A 24,205-nucleotide genomic window follows, 5' to 3' on the forward strand; every position below is an offset into this window, starting at 1 on the left:
TGATGAGATGGTGGAGGAAAACTGCTCCTTTCGTCTTGATGCACACAGGGCTTCGGAAACACATTTTTACAATGATCACGTGTTGAAGTTACTACGAGAAGAGTTTAAGGGAAGATTTACCAGAATGAAAAGGAAAATGGGAAAAACAGAGCCTGAAGCTTTGGATGCCGAAAGTGATAATAGCATGAATAAACCGCTAACGTGTAAGTTGACACTGGAAGATCTCAGACGTGCTTCACTTAAATGTCAGTTAAAAATGATCCTAAACTTACTTGGGAGAAATAAAAGAGACTCAAACGAGCGTGTAATTGTTAAAGGTGTAAATGAATGTACTATGTAGAACCCATGACCTTGACGTTGCTAGTGCCACGTTTAAAGAGGGCATCTTTCATTTTTTCACATGTTTGCTTTATATTTGTCCTTTCGACTTCAGTTCCAGATGATGAAAATCTTACTGAGCTGATAAAGCTGATAAAGAGAGAGGTCGGCAGATGGGAACTGATTGAAATGGATGAGTTTTTAAACATGTCGCAGAATTCTGACACATTGTGTGGTGAGTTATTCAGCTGACGTCTTATAACTCAATTTTCAGTTTTTATATCCATTTCATATTCCATTTTCATTACAGCATATTATAGTTTATCTCTCTGGTCACTCATGTGTAGTTTTTGTACTTCTTCAGATGATAAGGTGTTAGGATGGCTTCAGAGATGTGAAGTATACAGCTCTGGATATGATACAAGCTCATGATTTCACTAAACAGCCGCAGGATACACGGCTGGAAGATTCACATCAATTCATTAACATTTATTGATAACTGAGTCATGCACAAAAGCGTACAACTCACATTTGTTTTAAAATGTATTGCACGTTAAAGATATATCAAATACTAACAATATGCTTTATACTTGCAAATAATTCTGATAAACGTGTTTGTTATTTTCCTAGTTAATTTATTACATAGACTTTTATTTTTGTAGAGTTCATTAATTTGTTTAAGCATTTAATAAAATACTGTAACTGGATTTGCTCTTGATTGTATAGGATTAATAAATGCTTGTATTAATTAAGCTTCATCTTTGCAAACAATTGAATGTGGCAGTGGCAACTTACTCTGTACAATATTTACTCTACAGTGAACACATATTCATGTCTTTATTGACTTCCGTTTTAATAATTCAGGTTCATTTATTTTCTGCTTTCTGTTAGTAATCTTCTGCTGTCTCAATACATGTTTGCGTTTAAACATCAAACTAAAATTATATGTATATTGAATTAAAATTAAGAAAACAATGAATTCACAATTTGATTTCACATTTTTATTGATTGATTTTCACCTGATTTATTTCACATAGTATGTATCCTGATATATGATATGTTCTTATTCAAGTTCAGAAGCAGGCCTCAAACTTTTGTTTTGAAATGCGGCTGTGACTCCACAGGGGCTTTTATTTTGAAGTTCTTGTTCAGTGTCGGTGTGACAGCCGGTCTGACAGACTGCAGTGTGTTTATCATGACAGAAGGGGATTTAACACCTCAGTAGTCTGGTGAGATGTGATTTATGTTTAAACGCGTTTATAATACGGTCATCCGATGGTTTCTTGTATAAAAGTGTGAAAGTGAAAGTTTAAACACGATATTTATGCTTAGATAAGTGTCTGATGTGTGTGTGTGTTGCTACAGCTAGCAGCTCGTGTCACCTTTACAGATATCTGACCGAAAAAAATAAACGTAATAAACTCACACAGAGCGAATTTGTCTTCAAACTCCACAGATTACACTATACAAACACTTTACATTGTATGTTATAATTTTAGAAAAAACACTTTATACACACATTCTTAAAATGTTGAGTTTAGTGATATTAAACACGCATTTCACGTGTGTAAAACATTTATTTGACACTTGAGTGTTCAGTGTTGTTGTTAAAACATTGTCAGGTGATTTATTAGCGGATACAAAGTTTTGCGCGTGTATATTACATAAATGTTTAAGTTACTTTCACTTTTTGTTACTGTAAGAGAATCTTTATCATTGCACTGAATAATTACTGTATTCTACACTGTTTTCACCTGAAGTTATTTATTTATTTGTTGTAGTTCATATTTTAAATTAACTTTTTATATTTTTAGTTTTATGTTAATTTTGTAGAATATTGTTTTGCAATTGTCTTATGTGCTGTTCTCATTTTATTTGGATCCATGATTTAATTTTATAAATTACTTTATACATTTCAACTTTTCATTTCAGTTATAGTTTATTTGTATTTTTCTCTAGTTAACGATTTCGGTTTCATTTCAGCTTTTAGCAAATGCAACCATCAAATTTCCTTAAATTTTGTTAAACCTTTTCAAGTAATATTTGACTTTGAAAAGTATACCATTCCAGAAATGCTTTAATAGTTTTAGTTAACTTTAAGCAAAACAAATAATAGTACTATGAGATAACATTCATAAACTACATATTTTCTCCTCACAGGTTTGGCAGCTCTGATGTGACACCCTTTAGTGTGAAAGTAAGTAAATGTTAACATTTGATACTATAAACTATATAATGGTATAAACTATATAATATTATATTTGTGAAACGGAAAAGAAATGGAGCAGACGGATCGTTCTCCGTTAAAGCGCTTTGTGCTGGCCAAAAAGAAGATCGGCGAAGTTTTCGAGCACCTTTTGGTTTACGTGCAGGAGGGCTTCGAGTTTGTAAAAGGTATGAAATCACAGAATGACATACAAAGAAAACGTGTATTTGCATTGGACTCATTCATGTGTCTGCATGGACAGAGACGAGCTCTAATGAATCGCTGGAGAATATTGCGAACAGGAGGCAGCTGGATGAAATCGAGGCGTTCACGAGCAAACTGTCCACAATCAAAGAGGTGTTAGCCCGCAGACATATGAAGGTGGCCTTCTTCGGCAGGTGAGTTTGGAGTGATTCATCAGCGGTTGAGTGGCGTTAAGTGTCAGGATAAACGTCCTCGTGTCGATCTTTAAATAGAACAAGCAATGGTAAGAGCACCGTCGTCAATGCCATGCTGCATGACCGCGTGCTGCCCAGCGGCATCGGACACACCACCAACTGCTTTCTAAGTGTGGAGGGGACGGATGGTGACAAGGCTTATCTGAAGACGGACAGCTCTGAGGAGGAGAAGAGCATCAAGGTATAGATGACGTTACAGTTGGGTGTTTGACACACAGGACTAAATCCACTCCAAATGTTTATGCAAGCATTCCAAATCTACACACTATACAGTCGTGGTGAATACAAAGTTCTAACAAAAGCATCTAAAGCAGTTTGAAAACGTTGTGTTTTTTTCTCTGCAGACAGTAAATCAGCTGGCTCACGCACTGCACATGGATGAGAGTTTGGACGCCGGCTGTCTGGTGAAAGTTTTCTGGCCAAAGACCAAGTGTGCCCTGCTCCGAGATGACCTGGTTCTGATGGACAGGTACAAATCCATGAGCTATGACATGTGATGCTGCTGCTGCTTAATCTGGATTCTTGTTATAAGAGAAGATGGTTTGAATTTGTGTTCTGAATTGAATTGCTCTGCTTTTTCTCTCAGTCCTGGAACGGACGTCACCACACAGCTGGACACCTGGATTGATAAATTCTGTCTGGACGCTGATGTGTTCGTGCTGGTGGCAAATTCTGAATCCACTCTGATGAACACGGTGAGTTGTTTGTATGTACACAGCCAGCATGCGTGTGTTTGCATCTGCATCAAACTATCTCCAATGACCTCTTCAACCTCTCTGTTCTTCTTAAAGGAGAAGCATTTCTTTCACAAGGTGAACGAGCGCCTGTCCAAGCCCAACATCTTCATCCTGAACAATCGCTGGGACGCGTCCGCTGCGGAACCCGAGTACATGGAGGACGTGAGTGTGTCTGCCGCTCCTCATGGTTCATGCATGTTGAAGTGACGTGTTGTTCATCTCACGCTGTTTATGGTGTCTCAGGTGCGGAAGCAGCACACGGACCGCTGCGTGAACTTTCTGGTGGAGGAACTGAAGGTTGTGGACCGTCATCAGGCGCCCAATCGCATTTTCTTTGTGTCCGCGAAGGAAGTGCTGAACTCACGCATGCAGCGGGCGCAGGGAATGCCAGAGGCGGGTAAGAGCGGGTCGTGCCTTCTGCCAGCACCCCAGATCTAGTGCGCGTGTGCGATAATCAAGACGTGCTGCAGGTGTTTTTAGCTCAAGTCGTGTTTGTGTTTGCAGGCGGAGCTCTTGCCGAAGGATTTGAAGAGCGCTTGAAGGAGTTCCAGAACTTTGAAAGAAGGTTTGAGGCAAGTCAGAGACGCGGATGAGACTGAGAGATGCTGTTGGCTTTTTTAGAATATCTTCCTGTAATTCACATGTCTTACCCTGTTTAAAGTTGATATCTAGACAGAGAGCTCAGTCATGTTTCGTGAAGTCTGTCAGTATCGTACAGTAAACAGGAAGAGATGTGGATGACTGACTGTGTTTACAGTAAGCGGTGGGCTTCAAAGTTCTTCAGCAGGGTCTTTAAAAGTATTTTCAAGAGTATTTGTCCGAAGAGGTCATATGCTAAAGTTAGCCTGAATTCAATCATTGCGTATGCACATAGTGGGCGGTCCATTTACACCCAGTTGCTTAACAACACGGTTGACTAATGGGGAAATTCAAGTTTTCATGCAAATGATTGGAGGATTAAGAGTTGGGATCAAGGCTGAGGGCCGTCTCTGGGAATAAGCGTGAGGCGAACTGCTTTGTTTGTCGGAAGGCGATTAGCATAGCTTCATTTCTCATTCTAATAAACCTTGCCTTGGGTTTAGTCACTCAATGAATTCTCTTCGTTCCCACCCTTCTGAATTATGTCGCAATAATAAGGAGTTATCACAAACTAAGGACCAGTTTCACAGACAGGGTTTAGCTAAATCCAGGACTATGACTTAGTTTCATTAGGATATTTGAGTCACTTTAATAAAAATGCTTTAAACATAAACATTGCCTATGTGCATCTTTAGACAAAACAATTGCACATACACAATTTACAATATGTAAGGGCAAGTTACTTTCAGTTTAGACTGTTCAAACATTCATTTAAGTCTGGGACTAGCCTTTAGCCTCGTCTGTGAAACTGGGTCTGAGACTGTTTAGTTGCGCTGTCTTAGAATCATCTAGTTAACGTAAATTAAAGTGTCGCCAGTGTAACCGGTTAAGACTTGAAGTGGCGGTGAGGCCTTCAAATGTATGAAAAGAGTGATAAAAAAGGTCTTGATAAGTATAACATTGAGCTCTATGAGTTGAATTCCTGCATTTACCCTCAGGAGCGAGGTGAGGGGTGGTCTTGAGACGTCTTGTGTATTGATATGATGGAGTTTATGTACAGCCGTGTTTGTTTCTCCTAAAGTTTATTCAGCGGCCCCTCTGAACGCTTTTATTCTTCAATCTGTGTCTTCATTGCTGAAGTCTAGATTTGCTGAGGCGAGGACACGTTACAGTTCAGTTTTACCCTCGTCTTTCTGTTTCTTTAGTATGGATGAGTCAGACCACACCATTTCTGTTCCTTTGTGTTTATTTGACATTGTGTCATTTAAGTTGTGGAAGGTATTTTTTCACGGCTTGTTTTAAATTCCTCCCCATTTGTGTGGATGTCATTGTGTTTTATTTCTCATGTTACTGTGAGCTGGTTTTGAGGAGATTCAGAAACGCTGCAGTTTTTACTCTTTATTTCAGTATTTTTATTTTCCAGCTGCAGCATGTCTGAATCTTGAACTGTCAGGTCTGCGTCACACACGTCTGTAGAGCGCAGGGGCCGCATGTGAACTAGTACGCATGCGTATTTGCCGCAGGCTGCACGTCACAAGCTCCAGTGTTCATGCGCTGCAGACGGTGGATGTGTGAAACAGAACTGCGGTCAGTCGTAACGGCTCCGGTCACAGTAGCGTATGTGTGTGTGTGTGTGTGGCCTCGCAGGAGTGTATCTCGCATTCAGCAGTGAAAACAAAGTTTGAACAGCACACGAAAACAGCCACGGATATCACAAATACTGTCAAAGACATCATGGATGAAATCAACATCGCCTCCGCTGAGAAGAGGTGCGTACACGTCTCTTTTTACTCTGATGCGGAACTCTTCATCACGTCATGAGCCGATCATTCTGGAGTGACAAATGTCATCACATATAGAATTAAGTGCAATGTGGACGTGTCCAGATGCTTTTCCCTGTCGTCACGTGTGTTATCTCGGATCTCAGGGTGGCGTCTCTGGAGGAGAGAGAGTATCTGATCGACCGACTGGATTTCGTCCGCAATCAACTCAACCTGCTCATCCAGGACGTCAAGAAGCAAATCAAACTCATTACACAGGAGGTGGAGAACAAGGTAAAGCCGACAAAATTCACTCTCTTAGACACAAAACGTCTGCAGGTACAACAAGTATAAATTATGCCTTGACCAATTATCTGAAGGTACAGACGTGTCATCTTCAGACCGCTGTGTGTGTGTGCATATTAACATCTTCCGTGTGTGTCTCAGGTGTCACAGGCGATGGAGGAGGAGATCTGCCGTCTCTCTGTCCTCATAGATGAGTATCGTTCAGATTTCCACCCGTCACCTCATATGCTCAAGATGTACAAATCTGTGAGTGGAGAAGTCAAAAGTCTAGTGACGTTGTTGTAACATCAGACCGAGACCTGACTGATCTTTCTCTTCGTGAAGGATCTTCTCGCTCACATTGAGCAGGGCATGGGCAAGAATCTGGCCTTCCGCTGTTCGGATGCAGTCAACGCGTCTGTTCAGTCCTCTCAGAAAGACATGATCGGTATGCGCACCACATTCAACACACCGACTGCAGCGTGTCGCCCTGCTATTAACAGATAGCAAAAAGTCTGATCATGGGCGAGCGTGTCGGGTGATTTGACAGTTTGAAATCTTCTTTCCCGTCTTTGTTTCAGAGTGTCTGAAGTCTCTGCTGCCCTCTGGTATTCAGACTCACATCCACACGCTGGTCCCCAGCAGAAAGTTTGAGCTCAGCTATGATCTGAACTGCGCCACGCTCTGCTCTGACTTCCAGGAGAACATCGAGTTTCAGTTCTCCTTGGGCTGGACCACTCTGGTGCATCGTTTCCTCGGGCCCGTGAACGCCAAACGTGCCTTGATGCTGGTGGATCAGAACTTACAGGTACATGCACGAGATTTCCACCCGGCGTCGACCGCACTTTATATACAGTAAATAATGAGTGTTTTGTTCTTCAGCTGACTGGAGCGAGCACTCCTTCAGCCCCAGCGGTGGTCCAGTCTCAGACATCCAGAGCACAGAATCAAGCGGCGGTGACACAGGAAGAGCTCATGATGTCTATGGTGACCAACCTGGCGTCTGTCACCTCTCGCGCGTCCATGAGCATCATCATAGTTGGAGGAGTGGTGAGAAGACAGTCTCAAGAGTTTCTTTTGCTGTGACACGCCGTCTGACGCACTATGTCATCACAATGTATATCTATAAACAGGTGTGGCGGACGGTGGGCTGGCGCGCGATCGCTCTCTCCACGAGTCTCTATGGAATGCTGTACCTGTTTGAAAGACTCACCTGGACCACCAAAGCTAAAGAGCGAGCTTTGAAGAGACAGTTTGTGGATTATGCCACCGACAAGCTGAAAATGATCATCAGTTTCACCAGCTCAAACTGCAGTCATCAGGTTCAGCAGTAAGTCCACTGACCGCTCGCCTGGTGTGTTGTTGTTTGAGCGTGGATGTGCGCCTCGATTCGTGTGACATTCAAAACGGTCACGCTGGATGAGGACGCTAAAATTATGTAGTTGTCATCGTGTTTTTGTGTGTGTCTGATACAGAGAGATTGGCAGCACATTCGCCAGACTCTGTCAGCAGGTTGACATCACTCAGAAGGACCTGGAGAACGATATTCAGCGCCTCACTAGCAAGATCCAACACATGGAAACTGTACAGAACCGCTCCAAAGTGCTCAGGTCAGTCTGATCTCACAGGTATTTGTAGGAGTTTCTTTTCCGGGCTAAATAGATTTTATCTGTTGTTGTTGCGCGTGCCTATTAGTGATAATAAGTTTTGTAATATGTGATGTCTTTATTTTACAGGCATAAAGCCACAAGTCTGGAGAAACAGCTGGAGGACTTCAGGTCACAGTATCTGCTGCCTCAGCTCTGATTTGACGTCCAGAGGATGATGTCACTTATAAATACTGTCAAAACACCTGAGGTTCAGAGAGATCTCTTCTCAACAGATGTCTTGAGGCAAAAAGCAACCAACCGCATGTTGTTACTCGTAGTGAAATGTAAAACTTGCGTTGTTGGACTGAAGATGTTGGTTTAGGCATAAACGTGTTTTCTGTATGAAGTTGCAGTGGGACTTTTTACAAACATGTATGACGTGTGAAACTGCCAGATTGAAGCTTTTTTTCTGCTGGACAAAAAATAGATTAGTTGTTCAGCTTCAGAATAATGATGATGAAGAAATACTTCCATTATATAAAACTACTTTCATTTAAGAGCGTTTTGCACAGATATGTTCTCTTCAGAAAGAGATGACGTTCATGTTACGGATTTTGTAGATTTGCCTTTTGATCACAAAGCCTATTTCTGTATTTTTATGATTCAGTAAATCTAAGCTCTGTTGTAGCACGTAACAGTGATATGCAGTAAACACATTTCCCTCGAACGAACAATAAAAACTTCATTAGTAAACATTTATACTACAGTTTGTGTTCTTGTCAAAGTTTCAATACCGTTGATGCGAGTTAAATTTGGTTGAATATTGCCATAATATATGGTAAAAATATGTTTTGGGGAAGAAACAAGATTTGTGAACGACTTAATCATTATTAATTTTAATGGTAAAATAGGGACCGGGGACAAATGACAATGATTAACATAATTCTTATGGTAAATAAAACCATTAATCATTTCCCAAAGGTGTATTATTGCCAAGTATCTCTATCTGGGTAATTTTTTGTCTTATTGGTCGTAAAAACGTTAAAGTTAGATCAAAGATTTGAACCTAATAGGGCTATCATAATCATTAAGAGTCGCGCGCGCCCGAATAAAAAAACAGGCTGTGTCCGAAATAGCCTCTATATTCTAATATATCCTAATATAGTGCACTATCTGAGGGGACATACATTTTCAGCGGTGTCCAAATTCGTAGTAGACATTATTTAGTGGACTCATTCAATCCCAGGATGCATCATAAATAAAGTGCTGAATGAATTCCCGCGGTTCTGCAGAAGATGGCGCCCGCGGCGTTTCCAGTGCAGTGCACCGAGTGTCCGAATTTTTACAAGATTCAAAGAAGCTTTATTGTCATGATAAAACCAAGTTTACATTGCCAAAGAAATATAAACAATCTGCACAAATACAGATAAAAATAGAATAAATATAATTAAAAAAAAAAAATTAAGAGAAGAACATTCTCTTTATTCTGTAGTTCAAAGTGGGACGAATTTACTGCATAAAGAAAGACTGAATACCTATGGCTATTTATAACTATTTAAAGTTTTCATAGATTTACCCAAATTTATCTCCACTGTTGTGATCCACGCATTGTGTTTTGATAGTATATATTACGGTGGCCGCTAGGTGTCACTGCGCTGCAACAGAAGAAAACACATGCAAACACAAAAAACACAAGCAAATTCAGAAATCATCTCCATTAGTTTGGCGACACATGCCCTGCAAAAACTCGCAACACAAACAAACACAGAAACGCGCTCCAAACTGCACGGACGACAACGGAAGTGTTTCCGGGGGACCCCAAAAACTGATGCACCGGATTGGGTCTGCGCTTCGTTTTGACTGTTCAAATTCGTTAGTGGAGTTGTCAGCCACACTGACTATGTCGATTAGAATAAGTTTTAATCATTTTTTAAACCTTTAAACTTTTTTATAGTGACACTTGTTTAAGTAAGTCGAACAGTTACTACGTCTCATCGTTTTTGTTAAACTGTTTAAATCGACAGGCTAATAATATCCTACGGACGTACGTTAAGAAAGTTAAATTAAAGTTATAAAGCAACTACCTTCAATGTGGCTGACAACTCCACTAACGAATTTGAACAGTCAAAGTGAAGCGCGTCCCAATCAGGTGCATCAGTTTTTGCGGTCCCCCGGAAACACTTCCGTTGTCGTCTGTGCAGTTTGCAGCGCGTTTCTGTGTTTGTTTGTGTTGCGAGTATATGCAGGGCATGTGTCGCCAAACTGATGAAGATGTTTTCTGAATTTGCTTGTGTTTTTTGTGTTTGCATGTGTTTTCTTCTGTTGCAGCGCAGTGACACCTAGCGGCCACCGTAATATATAGACATACAACATACATAAGTGTGAACATTCTCATGCAATTTAAAAAAAATAGTTGCATCAATCTTCACATGAAGGCATATGAATTTGTTTTGCTGTTTCACTATAAACTTCTTCATGAGGTGTAACTGGTGCACTGGATCTGTAGACTCACCAGACACACATTTTGTTCACAATGAGTTTCAGTGAATCCGCTTGTTAACACTCCAAAGGAAAAATTAAAGTCCTGCGCCTGAGCGATGCCATTGCCCCTTTACATACAGTTGGTTTAAGGTTTACAGATATATTGGTATGTGTCGAACCTCACTTTTGTGTGACAGTGACACCGTCATGCATTTACATAAGAAATGACCATGACTGCACAAAGTTAAAAGGAGACATCAGTCTTTACATTTGGCTGAATCTTTATTTCATTGGTTATACATCAGCATACTTTATGAAAACATAACCATGTTACTTTACAAATACCAAAAAGTCCAGAAACAAAATGTTGTTGAATTGATAACTTCAAAGCAGGGCACTGTGAAAATACACAAGGCACCAAACTGTTGGTTTTAAAAAATCATGCATAAATGAGCTCAAATATATACTGATCAATACTTGTGTTGGGAACAAATGTTTTGAGTGGTTTGACCGGTTACATTGAAATGAAAGACTTTAAATTGATATTGTTAAAGTTCTAAAACATTTTGATGTTGACCAGAGATAAAGAGAAAATGTTTATTTCAACTGAATGAGAACCAACTACTCAAAACTCTACTAAAAAAACAAGAATCACTGGCAGGAAACTTCGACAGCATCAGATAAATCTTCCAAGAAATAAAAACCAATACCAGTAGTCCAAATTCAGACACTGTTGCTAAAAACTTCTCTTTTAACAATTTCTAACCATTTCAAAACTCTTGAGACGTTTAACTCAAAATTATTTCATTACATTGTGCCTTACGTTGTAAAAACTTCACTAATGAAAAAGTGTGCTGATACTTTTTAGGGTAAAAGAAATACACTATTAATACCTATAAAAAATGAACAAATTTATGAGAAAAAAATCCATAAACGCAATTCACAGATTAACAAAGGATTAAAGAGATTTAAAAAAACGGCAGGTGTATATTTTGTAAAACAGGCATTTCAGAATGTCGAGGTGGTTTACTGACAAACATTAGTGGAGGCAGAAATGTCAAAACATCCTCAATCTGTAGTGCACAAGACAAACACAGACATGTGTTCATGACTTCACATTACACACAGGCCAGATCTCAGTCATCCTGAGCAGGTAGTGTTCTTCATTTAAACCAACCTGCACACATTTATGTGCTGAAACTGTGTTTAAAAATTACTTTGTTTATTCAAGGGTCAAACATGACAGGTTTTGGGAACCATTTGTATGCCGAGGCTTATTTCTAACAAAGAAAATCAGAAATTATATTGTGCTTAATGGTCCTGAAAATAGGCTTTAGTTTCTCGAAATCTTTTTTGCATTGCCAGTTTTTTATTCAATTGTCAAGAATAAACCAGAATCAGTCACAGCAACACTTTATCCATTCCCTTCATGCAAAATATAATTTCTTTATTTTATGTACGGCACTGAATATATTCCAGCCTCATTACATTGTAACACGTTCAGAAGAGGCGTGTTTGTGGCCATTTCTACACACAAAAAAGAATAATACAAAGAGTGTTCTCAATTGATTTAAAACACGTGTGTTACCAGCACAAAATGTATGTAATAGAAATAGTTTGTTCTCTGTTGTTTAAGGCGAAAATTGAGGTGCAGAAAGTTTGTGTTTGTGTTCACTTTCATCATACGTTCATCATTCAAGAGCACAATGTGTAAGGGTTAAATGATCATGATGTTTTAAATATCTCAAGGAAATGGAAAAAAATCTGTTCTTTCCAAACACCTTTGAGCACCAATGCAGTGTAAATTATGAGCATAAAAATCAAGTCTTACACCTGGGTTCTGTAACACATGGATAACCTATTTCGATTTTTGTAATACAGACTTCTGATGCCCCCTTATGTAAGGCCGTTTTCTATTTACATAAAACAAATAAAAATAAACAAAATATTAAAGATCACAAAAATTCATGGGCCAATGATCAGCTATAAAAATATATACATGAACACTATGTGTATATACTATCTGGTACATACGTATAATACTGTACATATATACCATATCTATATTCATATACATGTATATTTACATATTACACAATATGATGATTGGCTTTTGCACGGGATTGCACTACATACTGAAAATCATGTGTAATATCTGGAATAAACTGCTGTGGAAAGACGGGAAACAGAACCTGAAGATTTTAAGAGTGCTTTCACAGATCAGTTCCAGATTCGAAGGAAACTGTCCCATGAACCTGTGGCCGCAGCCATCCCATCATCATTCACTCCTAAACAGCTCACCCTGTTATCATGACCGGTCAGAACGCCTGCAAAGAAAGAGAGAGAGAGAGAGAGAGAGAGGAAGTGATCACGGAAAGATAATACAAATGTAAATCTATAGTATATTCCAACAGCCCAAAAGGGCTCACGTGACTCCCCTTTTCATCTCTCTTCACTGGCTACCGGTTGCAGCCCGTATCAGATTCAAGTCACTAATGCTTGCCTACAGGACTATCACTGGATCTGCACCGGCTTACTTCCACACTCTCCTGCACTCCTACACCCCATCAAGATCCCTGCGTTCAGCAAACCAGCGGCGGCTTGTATTGCCTTCTCATAAGGGCAGTAAATCGCTCTCCCGCTCTTTCTCATTCACAACTCCTTCCTGGTGGAACATTCTTCCTATCTCTGTCCGTTCGACCACATCTCTCACAACATTTAAAACACTACTTAAAACCATCTCTTCTGTGAATACTTGACAAACAAATGAAAAAAATAAAAAATAAACAAAAAAAATACACTAACCCTTTCTCTACTCTAATAATCTCAAAACACATATTTCTGAAAACCTTAAACTTGAACTGGACCGTTTGTGCATTAGATTAAACTAAACAAGACAACAAAAAGCAAGTTTATCGTTTAAGGCAAGTTAATGACAAGCTATTACAGGAACACTTTCTCATTGAGCAGATGCTGTTTTATAAGTGACTTAAGAATCAAAGAGCATCTACAATGTTTTCTAAATAGTCTGTTGGAAGCAAAGATTAAAAGCTACTTTAATTAATACTTTAATAAAACAAGTTTTAGATGTAATGTGTGAACATTATTTAAGGTTTAAAAACCTTGTATTTCCACACACTGTACATGTTTGTGTCTCCTCTTTGCTCCGCCTCTCTGAAACGCGCCGATTTTTCACAAAGCTCATGGCTCTGAAAGCGAGGTGTGCTCTGATTGGCTAGTTAACCAGTGTGTAGTTATTGGTGGAATACTGCAAGCGTGTGAGGGAAATGTGACGCCTCTGACCATATTTGGAACATCAGGTTCCTCTTCAATTGTACTGACAGGTACACCACCTTACTTGCGTATAGATTTGGGCGGTCTAAGTCACATCAGACCACCAACTGATGTAGATTTGTGGGGGTTTGGTTACACGATTTGCTTTGACATAGAATACATCTTTTGTTCCCACACTTTCATTTCTGCAATTTTATGTGTCTAATACATGCATGAGCAACTTATAACACACCAAAGACACAGAACAACACGTGTTCGCACTGTATGACCCCTTTAACGCGAAACTGTAATGTTTATCACCATATCATCTTACTATAAAATGACAGGTTACTTTATGTTCTTATCTTTACGTGAGTAAAATGACATCTGCAAAATCATACACAACATCTTGCTTACCATTATAAATCAGAAATTATTTACAAAAAATGGATTGCAGTAACAGGGGGCTGCTTTAGAGTTAGAATTATAAAGTTTTACATAATTAATATTGCAAATAGGAATTTTCCGTCTGTTTAATATTTGACCTGTGTTTCTCTCTCCTTTATCTTTAATGTTTGCTTTTACTGTGAATGCACGTCCGTGTGTCTATGTGTCCGTGTGTTCATGTCTATGTTTATGTTTATGTGTTAGTACGTGTGCATATTGTGTGTGTGGAGTGTTTCCTGTTTTCACCTTTTACTTGTTTTTACAGGTATATAACTTAAATAATTTTGCTTATATTCAATATGTCTCATGTACAGCTTCTTTGTAACAATGAAAATTGTAAAAAGCACTATATAAATAAAGTTGAGAAGAACTGTAGAACAGATAATATAATTAAAATAATAATGAAAGGGCATTGAAAAACAGAAAGATGTTTCTCACCTGCACGCTCGCCTTTTAAAGTGTCCCAGACATTGCAGTTGAAATCGTCGTATCCGGCCAATAGGAGACGTCCGCTCTTGGAGAAGGCCACGGAGGTGATTCCACAGATGATGTTGTCATGCGAGTACAGCATCAACTCCTGATCCGCACGCAGATCAAACAGCCTACAAGTGGCGTCGTCTGAGCCCGTGGTGAAGGCATTCCCATTTGGAAAGAACTGCAAGAGCACACATCAAAACGCGTCTATAACAACTGTACATTTTGTATGAACGTTAAAATCATGGGAACCCAATGTATCGACACAATGAAAAAAAAACGGCAACGTGCATATCACAATTGTTTGATGATAACTGACTGTAATACCTTTGAAGTTCCATCATGTTATGTTAGTTTTTAATTATATTACAATACAGTTCAGGCTGAAAAACATTATTACAACGCATACCGTACATCACATGGTTTAGTGATCTATTCCTTAACTTCTGTGTAGACCAAACTCAAACCGAGAGCAAACGTGAGGATATGTAACTATTAGCAACAGTCAAGAATAGAAGTACTGACGCAGACGGCATTGATGTCAGAGACGTGGCCGGTGAATGACTGCCTGCACATGCCATCTCTGATGTCCCATAATTTGGCCAAAGCGTCGCAGGCTCCCGACACGAACGCCTTCGAGTCTGGACTGACGGTCAAGCTCATGACGTCTCCCGTGTGTCCTGTAAAACTGGTGGTCTGCTGGCCCGTCTCGATGTCCCACAATGCACTGCAGCAGAAGAGGCACATGAGTACAGAGATAATATTAAAAGAGATTTAAGAGGGACAATTTTTTTTAAGTAATGCAGGGCAAGTTGTTCATGTTTCAGCATTGGACTGTCGAAAGTAGCCTTTAAGTTTTTATATATGTGAATATTTAGGTCACCATGGCATAACAGTAAAGGACGACTAATTTGATATTTTTGAACAGAACACATTTCATGTAAACATGCTGTATCTCCTTAAGGACCGTGTGAACCTAAACCCAACGATAAATAAACTTGACAATAAATGAATTTCTCACCATGTGGTGTCACCAGAGCTGGTGAGGATCTGACCGTCATCAAGAAAACGACAGCAGGACAAATAACCTACACAGTAGTGTTCAGAAGCAGTACAAATCAACAGCTATTCAAACAAACACAGAAAGTATCGACATAGAGGAAGATTAAAGTCTGTTTATGATGACAAAAGTGTCCTGTACCCGTGTGTCCAGCCAATTCTCTGTTGACCTTAACGTTTCCCTCGCGGGTTTTAAGACTGTAGGTGGAGCAGATGTTGTCCAGGCCGCCGCAAGCTACGTAGTTTCCCGACGGAGCGTAGGCACAGGTCATGACCCAGGAGGAGCGCAGGGGGATGGCATGCATCTGTGTAAACACACAACATCACTGCCTGTCTTACTGAGGATAACGCTAAAGACAACTTAAGAACGTCTCATTACCTTGTTGGTCGTATAACTGTCCCATATGATCAGTTTTCCATCCTGAGAGGCACTCACAAGTAACCTGAAAAAACAATCAATAGTCTTGTGTGTTGAGACTTGATTATATTCTGGAAAATAATCAACTTTGACGGCAAGAGACCATCTGACATGTAAAATGCCGATATCTATTATCTGCTTTGTTACAATTTAAAAACATCAGCTTATTGACTATAGCGTAAAAACAGCCAATATATAAATGTGAATCATTTGAATGCTTGATTCTGATTGGCCATTCGCGACATTCCAAGGGTTGATATTTTCAAATAACAAGCGCTCCAAACTAATAACACCCCGTAACACAAAAATCATTTGAGAGTTTAATATTACACAAACATGAATTATAAATATGTCTTTTAATAACATATATGACATTATATTTACAAATGATTAGACCAATTTGCATGTTTGTGACATTTGAACGTCGTTTCTTAGTATAAAACTGAAACTAAACAGCTTTTCCTCACGGAGGGTCTGCATTCAGTAAAAATATTTTAAATTCACATTTATGTCCAGTTTTTTTCTCATGTGGCAAATAGCCGTGTAATAAGCGGGATAATGTTTGTGGTTTACAGTGTTCTTTGCTAAAAACAGAAGAAAAATCATCCCTATTACTCACTACGAACTGTTCTTGAACAGATTCGGCGGTGCAGGCAACACAAACAACTCTGTGACAAGTGATGGAACCATCCTAACGTTTGTCATCCAGACTAGATCTTGGTGTTTTGAGAAATCTCATTCTTGCGTCAAATGGATGCTGAGACTGTATGCATACTGACCTTTATGATGTGCACAAACAATTGCAATAATAAATTAAAACGGGTCCCAGATGGGATTTTGGGAACACGGTGGGAAAGCAGCAGGAGGCATACTGGTATTCCGGCATCTTTGATGCACATTATTTCATGAAATATTAATCAGACGGTTTTCGTTAAGAGTTCATACGTGTATTTGGTTGTTTAGGCGGACGTCTCGCACCAAGTGGACGGAATGGCAAAAAATCTATTTCACGGAACAAGTCATTTTATTACAAGCTAACGATATATTTCAGGGTAACTATCTCCCATTAAAATTGTATATCTTTAACCTCATTTTCCTCAGATTGCTTTATTTATTTACATCAGTTCATTTAAATGCTCACCATAGTTCAAACGTAGGCAAGTTATGAAAATGCACTGAAGATATCACATAAGTTTTCGGGTCCACACGCTCAATAAGATGCTATAGACAAACAACAAAAAATGCTAATATACGCTCATGGCGAGCTGTAAAACTGCCATCCTAACCTTCATCTTCGTAACGAAATCCCACATGGCCAGTCAGTGTTTCATTTTTCATAATTTATTCAAATATTGATGACAGAGATCCCCTAAGCCTAGGTAGTAGTGTATACTGAAAGTAAATAAATGCTCCGCTTAAATATGCGATGCGAGGACACAGCTGTTTAAGCTGTAGACTTGCTTGAAATGAATAGATGCTTGGACCCAGAAACGGTATTCCTCACGTCACCACTTCATAACCCGATTGAAGAAATGGTGATGGTTAGGGAGAGCCTCAGAACACACACCTGGAGTCAGTGCCCCAGTGCATGGCGTAGATTTTGGCAAGGTGACCTCGGAGTGTGCGTCTTGTTCTCATCTGTATCCGTCCCACCGAGTCCAAACCTGCTGTCATCTTTCATTATGGCCCAAGATCCAAGATAACACAGTGTTATTAAAGATGGTTCACATGAAACTAAAAAGCTTACAGATTTTTTTTTGCCATGACATAGTAGACTAATGTGTGTGTGTGTCATTGTCATTCTGAGGGGTCAAAGACCGCTGATGAATGACTTTAGGTTTTTATTACGTTTAGAACATAAATGATTTGTTGTACCTGTGACAGTGTGGAGTCACTGCAGGCTTTTCTAGCATCCTGAAACGAGCCACATGAACACAAAAACAGTTTTATACAAATCAAAACAAGTATGTGCAACAATAAAAAATAGGTCTTCTCATAATGCTGTCACACAAACAGTGGGTCTCATTCACTAATAATTGCGAAGATATTTCGTATTTTAAATTTGTTCTTAACCTCGGCCTAATGTTTGTGAATGACCGGCTGCCAGCACGAGTTTATTCATGTGCATAAAACACACCCAGTGCATCTCCATTATATCACCACCTGTCGTCACTTAAAGCGGGCGTAACATACAGGGTTTCTGCCAATCTCATATTAATCTTGAGTAGTATTGCATATGTCGTATCTTTGAAGAGTATTTAGTTTGATCACATTTATAAAAGATAGATACAGCGGTTCGATTACTTCCGAAATCATACAGCGCGTGTGGGGGGGGAGGGGTAGACTGAACCAAAGCACATTGTCAACAAAACACAGACATCAGTTTCACTCACCGCATGCGGTTCATGTCCGGCATCTTTTAGCGCTGGGACGGCTCCATATAGTCTCAAACCATCTCCAAATCCAGTGTTATATCCACCGTTTATATAACATTCATCACCCAAATGCAGTGAACAAACAAACACCTGAACATCACCAACATATGCGCTCTCTCCTGAACACAAGTGAAAGTGACGTCTGCGCATGCTCCTTCTCCTGCTCTCCTTGCTTCCGTGTGGCCGTGCCGCATGCTTTATTGGCTGGTTGGTTCTTGTCACATGACCTGCAGTGCACGTGCGGCTTTCTGAAAAGTTGTGATGTTTTTATCACAATGTGCCGCCGACGCGCCTGAAAATAAATAATTTCCGGAAAATATGCAAAATGTGAATCGGGCCTTACAGAGTACTGGTTAGCCGGTTGTAAAGGCGGTGTTCTGCAGAGAAACCTTGCAGCTCGAGCTATAGTCTAACGCAGCTTTTCTTATTCTAAATTATATGAGTTTTTGTATATCATGATTTGTTTGTGAAAGCATTCGTACGCAGGTTTCACGCACAGATCTGTGCGTACGCACGCTTAGTGAAGGAAACCCATTGTGCTTTGCAGCGAGTTGCTCCAAACACAAACAGCAGTTCCACTCACCCGGATCTGATGACGAAGCTGTTCGGCCTCTTGTCGTAACTGTTCCAACTCACTCATACTTCCTGTTTGACCTGCACCTGAGACGACAGTGTGCTGCACCTGCAACACATGCATGCATTTGACTGAAGACTTCACATCTTAAAACACACCATGTCCTACAGCGATGTGTCATGTCCCGTCTAAAATCTGACCTATGGATTCACTTCACACATTACTTGGAAAATGAACCAGAGAACCATATAAGAATCATAAAATGCTTCATTTAAATGTTGATTTATAAAAGTTGGGAAGAGTTTTGTGAAGATGCTTTAATGCACCTGTTTATGACATTATTAAATGTCTTAACTAACAATGAACAATTTCGTTTTTCAGCATTTATTAATCCTTGTTATTGTTTGTTCATATCGATCCAGTTGTTCATGTTAATTCATGGTGCATTAACTCAGTTAACAGTAATAATGTATTAATAAATGCTGATATTATTAACATGACCTGACATGCTGTATTAGTATTCTTCATTGTTAGTTCATTTTAGCTAATGGATCTACTACTTGTTACCGTTTACTTTAAATAGTAATGTGATAAATGTCATGATGGAGAAAACAACTGTTCTTCATACATCAATTCACCTGCAGTCAACAACTTAATTTGAACTATTTCAGATGGATAATATCAGGAAAACACCTGCATGCCTCAGTTCTGATGGACACTCTCTCTCTCTCTCTCACTCTCTCTCGCTCTCTCTCTCTATGTCGCTCTCTCTCTGTCGCTCTCTCTCTCAGGCCTCCTGTTGCTGCTTCACGTTTATCATCAGATTGTGTTTTCATGAATAAACTGCCAGACAATATTTCATCCATCATTATCCTCCAAAGCACAGCAAAACCCCGCATCAGTCTCTAACGTTGTTCGTGCATCAAACGTCACATTTCACGAGCAGGAAACGGAAAGGAAAAGAGACTCACAACATTCCTCACCTGATTCACAGCCGATTCACAGTTCAACCGCTTTTACACGCCTCGCATGTTGACAACGGCGCAAATAAATGGACGTAAACGTAATTTTAAAACATCTGAGGAGCTCAACACACCTCTTCGCTCGAGCTTTAGTCAGTTTACGCCAGCGATATATTCGTCACCACACCCATAAAGAAACCGGGAACATGGCAACAGACGCTGCGGAGGGGTGAACCTCACCACACCTGTCCGTCAAAGCCTAACAACATCATTATAAAGCACAAGTCTACTTATATGACAAACAAAACTAAATTAAACCACATTATACATGTGAATGGTCATTTTTGGAGTATAAACGTAGTTAAAGTGAGGTTGTTTGTCGGGTGGCGTCCCCCCGCAGATGAATGGTGCGCTCCGTCAGCTGCTCAACAAAGCGCCTGCAGGAGAAACAGGAAACATATCCGCTCGCGCACGCGCACGCGCAGAAAACTCTCACGTTGATTGAAAGGTTACATTTATAAGCGTTATTCTGCAACTTTATTATGAAAAGTTACAGTTGCGTCTCTCAGATGATCGAATATTTATCTCATCGGCTTTGCTGTGTGACTTAAACGGGGCTAATTAATCGAAATGTACTTTAAATGCACAATGTGAAGCATAGATGGATAAACAAAAAGAATCAAACACAACTCACATTGAATAACAGCTTTGTATGTCACGTGAAGAGCAATACAAAACATATTTATGATATACTTCGATGAAACTGAAGTGTATAAATGATGTGTAAATGTTTTAATATCCTGAGGTTTGAAGTCAACACAGATAGAGTCACATCTGGCCATGTTGAATATTTAATGACATCAATGAGAGTAAACAGCGGGTGAAGAATCAATGATGTGCAGTTGAAAGATGTTAAAAGATCACATGAGCTCTTTCAGGAAATTCAGCCACAACCTCTCGGACCACATCGGATATTGATGTTAAGAAAATCAACATCACTTTAACCAGTTTGCTGGAATATACATTTACTACATATTTTTATTTTAAGTTATAGTAACTGCACACATGAAGTTAATCATTTATTTTATGTTTAAGTCAACAAAAAAACGGAAATATTGCATTCAATTGATTTGATTTGTTACATGATACGAAGTAATGCCATAATTGAAAATCACAATTGACATCTTTCTTGAAAGAGCCGTATTTATCATGCATTATAACAACAGAAAAATTCCTGACAAGACATAACAGTGAGCAACAGTCACAATGACTGGAGCCTGAAGAGAAGATGATGTCCAGACCCCTGCATGGAAGCAGAGGAACATCAATAGCTTGTGTTCTAAAAACAGACACAGCAGCAACTATAAATAGATGTGTTTCATAAAGAGTGAAAACACGTTTAAACCCGGCTTTCTGTATTGTCTCAAACACTAGCACATAACCATCTTTGAATTTCAGCAAAATAATAATAATAAGGAATAATATACAATAATATATTTTATAATTATATTAAAATATTGTTGGATTATATCAAAATATATTGTTAATACAAACCATACTCAAACAGTTGATTCAGGGTAAAAGATTTGAAAATAGTAGTTTAAATATTGAAATTAATGGTTGATGTATCGTAATGTGTTTTTATTTGTTTATTTATGCTTACATTTATAGCAAACATAGACAAAACATGCAAAATACTTTTAAAGAAAATGACACAGGACTGAATTCATGAAAGAAAAGCCATAAGGAGATACAAATCCATGCAGTGTTAAAGCAAACTCAGAGCTACATTTATGCTTGGATGTATCTCTTGGGGAGGCAAGTGGTTGTTATGGTAACTGTCACAAATGGTGACTTCATGAGGGAGAAACAGTGTAGTAGCCCATCATTCACATAAACTTATTCAACCAGAGCATTTCAACAGAGAAACAACCCAAACTAAACCTGAACGATCAGTCTTCTACTAAACTGTGTTATTTAGGACACCTTCGTCTTTGGATAAAAGCGTCTGCCAAATGCATAAATGTAAATGTTTCCTCATGGGGACCCAAAAATGTAAACATTTTGTTAACCTACTCTCGCACACACGCACGCACACACACACACACACACACACACACACACACACACACACACACACACACACACACACACACACACAGACACATGTTTTATTAACTTCGTGTGGACAGTCCATAGGCGTAATGAGTTGTATACTGTACAAACTATATATTTTATCCCCTAAACCTAAAGATCGTAGAAAAAAATGTACATTTAGATTTTTAGAAAAAATCGTTCTGTACAATTGAGAAGCTTTTACTGCACGTGTGGACCTCAATTTTAGTGCCTAGAGTGACAAGACTCTCTGTTTTGGTGTGCATTCAGGTTTAGGTCCCCACTGGGCATGTCCACCAATCACACACACACATTCATTTTTTACAATTACTATCACCAGTAAAAACTGCTAGTAGGTCTGATGACTAAATCTGTTCAACTCATTAAATTGCAGATTATATATTACCGTGTGTTTATGAAGAGTAATACGGCTGTTATTCAGTCGATGACATCACTGTACTCTGAGACTTTGATAGTAGCGTACAGGACATCATCCGTACATGATGGACGATGATCAGTTTTATTGAAATGAACAGTAGAGTACTGAACATCAGACTCTTCTCTCTTCTGCAGATTACTGGTCTCTGCCGGTGCTCCAACATTTCCATCATCTGAACGAGACACATCATACACATTTTGTATATTCCATTTCACTCAGTATGTTTCATAGATTCAATATGATTTCAAACAGATGTGTCAAATATCCTGCTGCTCATTTGAAAGTTACGATTAGAAACGATGGAAAGAGTTTTGTATGATGATCCAGAGACGTGTGGACTCATCTAAGCTCTTCATCATGTGTGGCTTTATTTCTATGTAGAAACAGAAAAACACTTAGACAAACAGATCCTGTGGTTAAAGCTAATAGATGAAAATAATAAGAACAATAATGAAGAAGCACTGAAGAAACATGAGAGGAAATGAACAACCTCAGAAAGCATTGTTTGAGTTTCACACTGTTAATAGAGGAGATGCTTTATAGTTAAAACACTCAGTGATGATGTGTGTGTGTGTGTGTGTGTGTGTGTGTCTGTGTGTGTGTGTCTGTGTGTGTGTGTGTCTGTGTCTGTGTGTGTGTGTGTGTGTGTGTGTGTTTAATGCACTTCTGAGGTTTAACATCAAGTGACAGAATCTCTCAGACTATAAAAGACCCAACAGCCCATAAACATCATCATCATCTGATGAACAACATCTGAGCAACTATCTGACTCCAGCTCACATCATCATCACTTCTATCAGGTACATCATCATCATCACATCTATCTATCTATCTATCTATCTATCTATCTATCTATCTATCTATCTATCTATCTATCTATCTATCTATCTATCTATCTATCTATCTATCTATCTATCTATCTATCTATCTATCTATCTATCTATCTATCTATCTATCTATCTATCAGGTCTCATCACCATCATCATCTTCATCATCACATCTATCAGTTCTCATCATCATCATCACATCTATCAGGTCTCATCATCTTCATCATCACATCTATCAGTTCTCATCATCATCATCTTCATCACTTCTATCAGGTATCATCACCATCATCACATCTATCAGGTCTCATCACCATCATCACATCTATCAGGTCTCATCATCATCATCTTCATCACTTCTATCAGGTCTCATCACCATCATCACATCTATCAGGTCTCATCATCATCATCACATCTATCAGGTCTCATCATCATCATCACATCTATCAGGTCTCATCACCATCATCACATCTATCGGGTCTCATCATCATCATCTTCATCACTTCTATCAGGTCTCATCACCATCATCACATCTATCAGGTCTCATCATCATCATCACATCTATCAGGTCTCATCATCATCTTCACATCTATCAGGTCTCATCATCATCATCATCATCATCACATCTATCAGGTCTCATCACCATCATCATCACATCTATCAGGTCTCATCATCTTCATCACATCTATCAGGTCTCATCATCATCTTCACATCTATGAGGTCCCATCATCATCATCATCATCACATCTATTAGGTCTCATCACCATCATCA

The 24,205-nt window shown here is 39.1% G+C and overlaps 2 protein-coding genes across 2 annotated transcripts; one reads left to right on the plus strand and one right to left on the minus strand.

Moving 5' to 3' along the window:
- The first annotated feature begins 1,345 nt into the window (after positions 1-1,345).
- mfn1b (mitofusin 1b) lies at positions 1,346-8,691 on the plus strand. The gene is made up of 19 exons (XM_056735614.1): positions 1,346-1,547; positions 2,479-2,515; positions 2,596-2,712; positions 2,787-2,922; positions 3,001-3,163; positions 3,327-3,451; positions 3,569-3,677; positions 3,774-3,881; positions 3,963-4,116; positions 4,224-4,291; positions 5,946-6,067; positions 6,226-6,352; positions 6,506-6,610; positions 6,689-6,791; positions 6,925-7,151; positions 7,226-7,393; positions 7,477-7,673; positions 7,819-7,953; positions 8,080-8,691. Exons 3-19 carry the CDS (start codon positions 2,598-2,600, stop codon positions 8,147-8,149), a joined length of 2,232 nt encoding a protein of 743 aa, XP_056591592.1. The 5' UTR covers positions 1,346-1,547; positions 2,479-2,515; positions 2,596-2,597; the 3' UTR covers positions 8,150-8,691.
- Positions 8,692-10,676: 1,985 nt separating this feature from the next.
- On the minus strand, positions 10,677-20,251 carry gnb4b (guanine nucleotide binding protein (G protein), beta polypeptide 4b). Its single transcript, XM_056734697.1, has 10 exons — positions 20,077-20,251; positions 19,103-19,201; positions 17,960-17,998; positions 17,652-17,758; positions 16,046-16,109; positions 15,809-15,971; positions 15,629-15,695; positions 15,133-15,334; positions 14,572-14,788; positions 10,677-12,740 (listed from the first exon to the last, which is right to left on the minus strand). Exons 2-10 carry the CDS (start codon positions 19,157-19,159, stop codon positions 12,634-12,636), a joined length of 1,023 nt encoding a protein of 340 aa, XP_056590675.1. The 5' UTR covers positions 19,160-19,201; positions 20,077-20,251; the 3' UTR covers positions 10,677-12,633.
- Between the last annotated feature and the right edge of the window lie 3,954 nt (positions 20,252-24,205).

The sequence above is a fragment of the Triplophysa dalaica genome, chromosome 21, assembly GCF_015846415.1.
Source record: "Triplophysa dalaica isolate WHDGS20190420 chromosome 21, ASM1584641v1, whole genome shotgun sequence".
NCBI classification, from domain to species: Eukaryota; Metazoa; Chordata; class Actinopteri; order Cypriniformes; family Nemacheilidae; genus Triplophysa; species Triplophysa dalaica.